General features: G+C 40.5%; 1 protein-coding gene across 1 annotated transcript; it reads right to left on the bottom strand.

The window, feature by feature from the left end:
* On the bottom strand, window positions 818-4,688 carry LOC109722883 (obtusifoliol 14-alpha demethylase). The gene is made up of 3 exons (XM_020251060.1): window positions 4,325-4,688; window positions 3,762-4,243; window positions 818-2,210 (listed from the first exon to the last, which is right to left on the bottom strand). The coding sequence occupies exons 2-3, from the start codon at window positions 4,224-4,226 to the stop codon at window positions 1,209-1,211; spliced, it is 1,467 nt and encodes a 488-aa protein (XP_020106649.1). The 5' UTR covers window positions 4,227-4,243; window positions 4,325-4,688; the 3' UTR covers window positions 818-1,208.

Below are 5,913 nucleotides of genomic sequence, written 5' to 3'. Positions count from 1 at the left end.
CAAAAGTTAAAATACTTTTTGTGCCCCTGACTTTAAGGGCAAATAAGAAAGTCAGTGATGGTTAAAGGGTATATTTGAAAGGACAAAATAGTAATTTTACAGAGTTAACAGAGTTAATTAATAGATTTTAACTCTAGGGCTATATTAGAAATAGGTTGGAACGTAAAGAGGATATTTTCAATATTAGCCTTCTAAGAGGGATAAATCGAAAAGTGATCGAAAAGTCGGAAACTTTTCAGAAGTATATAAGCAATTGCCCCTATTTTTAATGATAGAACATTCGATTTGACGATCTCTTAATCATAATCTACGCTATTGAAATTATCTAAAAATTAAATTTCATAATTTTTCGATATCATTTATTACGTGATCAAAATGTCTCAAAAATGACTATTTTAACAGCTGATGTAACACGTTTTCAAATTCAACTTTGTAAAAACAATCTAAATTACATAAAACCTTAATAAAAAAGTTCTATTTAACATCAATAGCAAGATCTATTCTGATTTAAAATTTAAGTCAATTATCACTATTTTTTATAAAATTTTTATTTTCAACTGTTTATTTTTAAGCTACTCCTTCACTAGACAAATGAAATTAAAAAAATTATAAAATTTAATTTCTAAATAGTTCCTAGATCATATCCGACGAAATCGATCGCCAAATCGAATGTCCCATCATCAAAAATAACTTACAAGCACGAAGGACTATGAAAGTACGAAAGTGCAGGAGCCTGGCTCATTCTAAGCCATCCATGAGAGAGAATACATGCACACCACTCTCAACCTCAATATAACAGACGGGAAACAAAAAACAGTTCATCCAAATAACTCGCTCAGCAAAATGTTTACTTAATCTACAGGTTTTTAGCAATTTTTGCGGACGAAACATAAAACAGTTCATCGAAATAACTCACTCAGTAACACTACATAAATAGACAATTGTTTCAAGATAACAACACAAATCGCGACATAAAGCAATACACTACCTGATCAACAGAAACCACTACACATGGAAACAATACAGAAAAAAGAATTAAAAAAAGAAGTTCCAAAACCAAACACAGACATTCAAAGCGGAGAGTAATCTAAGAAGGCAACTCATACAAAGGAAACAGATAAGACGAGAGAGAGAGAGAGAGAGAGAGAGAGAGAGAGAGAGAGACTAATAGCTGATAAGTGAACCACCATACCAGCTTGTGAGATAAATTAGTTGTCGACGGTCAGCTTCCGTCGCTTGTACCTCACCATCACCTCGCCCTTAACCCCAACGACCATCGCATTCCAATTGTTCTCAGGGAAAGGCGAGATGAGCTCGAACTCGAAGTTTCGTAGAAGATGACTCCATATCGCCTTTATCTGCAAGTAGGCGAATGGCTCACCGAGGCACCCGTGCCGCCCGCCGCCGAAAGAAATGTACGAAAACGCCCCCGCTGCCTTGTCCTCCTCCCTACCGGGCGAGAACCTATCCGGATCATATGTATCGGGGTCCTTGTAGATGTGAGATAGCCTGTTCGCAAAGGCTGGGGAGGTGGCCACTATATGCCCCTTGGGGATGTCGTACTCCTTCCCTTCCCGAGTTCTCACTGTGAACTCCGAGTGTGACTGTCGGAGAAGCATGATCAATGGCGGGTGCAGCCTTAGCGCTTCTTTAATACAACGGTAAAGAACGTCCATCTCTGACAGAATATCATGGTCAATTTTCTCGCCGTGCTTTTTCAAAATTTCCTTTTGCTCCTCCACCGCGTTCACGAGGAACTCTCGGTGGCGGAGGAGGTAGGCACCGGTCCAGGTGGAAGTTATGGAGCTAGTGTGCTGACCGGCAAAGAGGGCGGCTATGAGGAGGCCGGTCACTTCACTTTCACTGGTGGGACGGCCGTCTTTGTATTTCGAATCGATGAAGCATTGCAACATGTCTTCTTCTGACTGGCCAGAGGCTTTGCGGGCCTTGATGATAGTGGCGAAGATCTCAGCAAGGCGGGCACGGGCGCGGTCGCGCTGGCGGTGAGCCGGGATGGGGAGGTAGGGGAAGATCACGCTGATGGGCTGCATGCCGTTGTCAAGGTCGTGGAAGAGGGCGGACACATCGTCAAACAGCTTCTCACGAACTTCTCTACCGAGCAGGCATCGGCTTGCAGTTAATATGATGAGGTGCTCCAGCTCATATTTTAGGTCCACAGTGCCACTCTCTCCCCATTTTGAAAAGTACTCCTAAATAATTAAAAAAATAATAATAAACAGGGAGTCAGATCCCTTACTACATGTAAATAAATCAAGAACTTGCACAATGTGCCACGCAGAAATATCTAGGGGTGTCTCACTATCGATAATGCTGTCTTCAGAAAAGATGTTGATAATTCAGAACAAAAGAATGCATCGATTAGGTCTAAATTACTGGTAAGAGAATGTTGTCCTGCTGTGGCTTAGTTCTCATCTATTTGAGGAAATAGGGCACCTAGAAGGGATAATTGAAATGTGAGCCGTAGCAAATGGTTGAGTCGTCCTCAGTTTTCACAAAATCGATGAAAATGCTCAGACTCTAGATTCACCTACATAGTAATCCTCCCGTGTGACAAAAAGAGGACCTGGGAGCCTTGAAGGGATTTGGATAGATATCCACCATTCGAGGGGGAAAGTATGAAGAAATATGTTCCACATGTTGTAAGTAATTTTCTTTCCTACTTTTTCCGGAGAATACATAAGGTTTTGAGAAAAACGGTCATACAAAACTTGTTTGATAGTGGCAGTTGCAACGGAGTAAGCGTGCCCAAAAAGTTGTCAGCTCTTTATAAGACCTAAAACTAACTTCAAAAGCCAATTGAAAGAGGAAAGGTAATCTATCCAATATTGTAAACTTCTGAACCCTTAAATTCAGAGGAAGAGGCAGAGGCCATAAGAAATCATATACACTACGAGTCAAAGATTTTAGACATAATTCTAATGCATGTATCAACAAACAAACGACATAAATTACATAGCAAACACTCATTTGATTTATATCTAGTACTTTGCAGGATGTTTCACTGAAAGTATAGTAGCAAACGTCAAGATCCAAGCACAACATAAATCTTAACTATAACACAGCAGCTAAAAATTAAGAATAAGTTAGAACTGGCACAATCAACTTTACACAAAAACTTTATAGAAGAACATACGCAGTCTATACTTCTTGAGAAAGACGATCTCAAAAGCAGTTTGAAGCTAATAACTTGACCGTTACATATTTATAAAATACTTGGTTTGATGCTCTACATATGTCTGCGTAAACAAGCTAATTAACTTTAAATCCCAGCAATTAGCTAAACATGACAACGAAAAGCAAAGTGGCCGGTTGGCTATCATTTCCAAAAACATAATTTACAGTACGATGTGGGGATTCAGATGCAAGAGATTAGTAGCCGCACCGTGGAGAAAAAGATAATAGTAATCTAATGCATTAGAAAACTCGTTCTACAAGCCGTATCTTTGTTATTGCAAACCTTTTTTTTTTCTCCTTTTTAATCAAATGAAATGTACGATAACTGTTCAAATTAATTGCTGTTCAACGGATCCGAATTCTCGATCTCCAAGGATGTCTAAAATTTGGTTATTCGCTTTCGTGTGGAGTTACGCATATGATTTTAGTGGATCAGCTTGAAATCTTACATCAATGGTATAGTTTTTGACATCTCAATGCATCACAGCGTAATTTCCTACCATCAAAATATGTACCGAGTAAGACTCATAGGATCAAACATAGTATAGAATTTGACAAATGTTTACCTGAGCCTCTAGAACCATCTGATCCACATAGCTCCGCAGCTTCGCGACCCTCAGCGCCTCCGTGAAGAACCGGAACTGCTCCTGGCGCACGGAGTAGTCGACGTCGAAGACGACGCCGGGGCCGAAGGTGGGGACGTTGAACTGGTAGACCTCCTGCTGGCTCAGATCGGCCTCGGGCGCCTTGAAGAAGTGCGCCGACACCTCGGGACCGACGAAGAAGGTGACCCTGCGGTTCAGCAGATTCACGGTGAACACGCTCCCGAGCTTGGCGTACTCCTCCCTCACCATGACGATCGGGCCCTTCATGAACCGGAGGAGCCCGCCGAGGAGCGGGAGCCCCTTCGCCGTGGGGGGGAGCCGCTTCCCCGGCCCCGATCGGAGGAGCGCGGCGACGAGCTTCACGAAGACGATCGTGGCGAGGAGGAGGACTCCTCCGGCGACGAACTTGCTCTCCGCGCGATCCATGCTCCAGTCGCCGCAATCTAGGGTTCAAGAATCGTTCATATCCGGTGGTAAAAACACGAAATAGAGCGAAAACGAGGAGGATTTTGGATCGAACTTACCGGGATCGATCTGGATGAGATGAATCGCAAACCCTAGGAGGAGGAGGAGGAGGAGGAGGAAAGGGAGGGGTGTACGGAGATCACGAGAGGGAGAGGGGGGGGTTTATATAAGGAAGAGAGAGAGAGAGCGGGGGAGGAAAAGATTCCTCTCTCTACGAAGGTGTAGAGAGAGAGAGGTTGCGGGGAATATTTATATTTATATATTTATTTGAAGCGGGGGAGGAGAACGGGGGGCGGAAACAGGGGAAGGGAAATGAGGGCGTAGTGGAAACGATGAGTTTGTGTTTATGTTGGTGCTGTAGTTACTCTCGTCAAATACTATCTATATAATCTCTCACTAGAGTTTGGAGCAGGTACAGGTGACAGTAGGAGAGAGAAATAAGTGAGTAAGAGTGAGAGAGAAGAAGAAGAAAAAAAAAAAAAAAAAAAAAAACTATTAAAATATGGAGATCGCTTTCTCCACAACAAGTTTGTGTAGAAACCGGATACGTGGCAATTTTTTATTGGTTGTGTGTAGTTATGCAATTAGTGACTTGCGATTTATGCATCTTATTTAAGTATGTAGATGCCACACCACATTATTGAAAGATTTTTATTTTTTTATATTTTATATTTTAGTGTTAAAAAAATGAGGATTTTTCTTATATACCCCATTCTACTATTAAAAATTTTTAAATTGAATCCTAGTACGAAAAGGGCCATTTGTTGAAATTTTTTAAATTAATAAGAATATATTTTGGTTATCCAAAAATAAATAAAATATTTATCAAATTTTAAAAAATATATTAAAAATTATTTTTTTAAAAATAAAATAAGTGAACAAATTTGAACTTTTGAACAAATTAGAATGTAAGATGTACATCTACATAATAGGTGTGCAAGTAGTTTTGCTCTATGCAAATATTTATTACACTGAAAACTTTGGAAATAAAAAAAAAATTATTATCATTATTTATAAATTTAATTATGGTTCACATATTCCAAATCATTGTTGGTAAAATGATGTGAAAAATATAAATCTATATAGCGAGTAAATATAAAAATTTCAGATGGTGGATTAATTGTTTAGTTGAACATATGAAAAATAGGTTGCTCATTTCATTAAAATTAGGGTTAATTTCATACAGGTTCCCGCAAATATAGTGAATCGTAGATATGTTCCTGCAAAGTTCAACTTTTATAAGTTATCCCTACAAAAGTCGTAATGTATTCAAATATGTCCTTCCGGTTAGTATCTGTTAGAGAACTGTTAATTTTTTAACAGTAAAATTGTGAAATGACACTTTTGTCCTTGCCCTTTTCCTCTTTCTCTTCTTTTTCCTCTTCCTCTACCTCTTCAAACTGCGGGAGTGGACGGCGGCGGCGACCTTGTGGAGCTTGTCGGGGTTGCGGCCAACGAGGACGAGGAAGAGGCGGAAGGCGAAGGCGAGGCCGATGCTATCGGAGGCGCCCATGACGATCGCCCACGCAGACACCACGACGGCGACGACGATCGGATCATCGACGATGATGACGACGACGACGAAGAAGAAGAAAAATGAGGAGAAAAGAAGGAAAAGGAGGATACGGAAAAAAATATGAAGAAGAAG

This window comes from Ananas comosus, linkage group 17 (assembly GCF_001540865.1).
Source record: "Ananas comosus cultivar F153 linkage group 17, ASM154086v1, whole genome shotgun sequence".
Lineage (NCBI taxonomy): Eukaryota > Viridiplantae > Streptophyta > Magnoliopsida > Poales > Bromeliaceae > Ananas > Ananas comosus.
The sequence above is the reverse complement of the archived record's forward strand: the minus strand, read 5'-3'. Positions and strand labels throughout refer to the sequence as shown.

Bases quoted from the DNA above. Each gene is read 5' to 3' on its own strand.
- LOC109722883 (XM_020251060.1), bottom strand. From the start codon at position 4,226: ATGGATCGCGCGGAGAGCAAGTTCGTCGCCGGAGGAGTCCTCCTCCTC. The intron at 2,211-3,761 runs GTAAACATTTGT...TTAATTATTTAG, and splicing joins AGATGGTTCTAGAGGCTCAG to GAGTACTTTTCAAAATGGGG.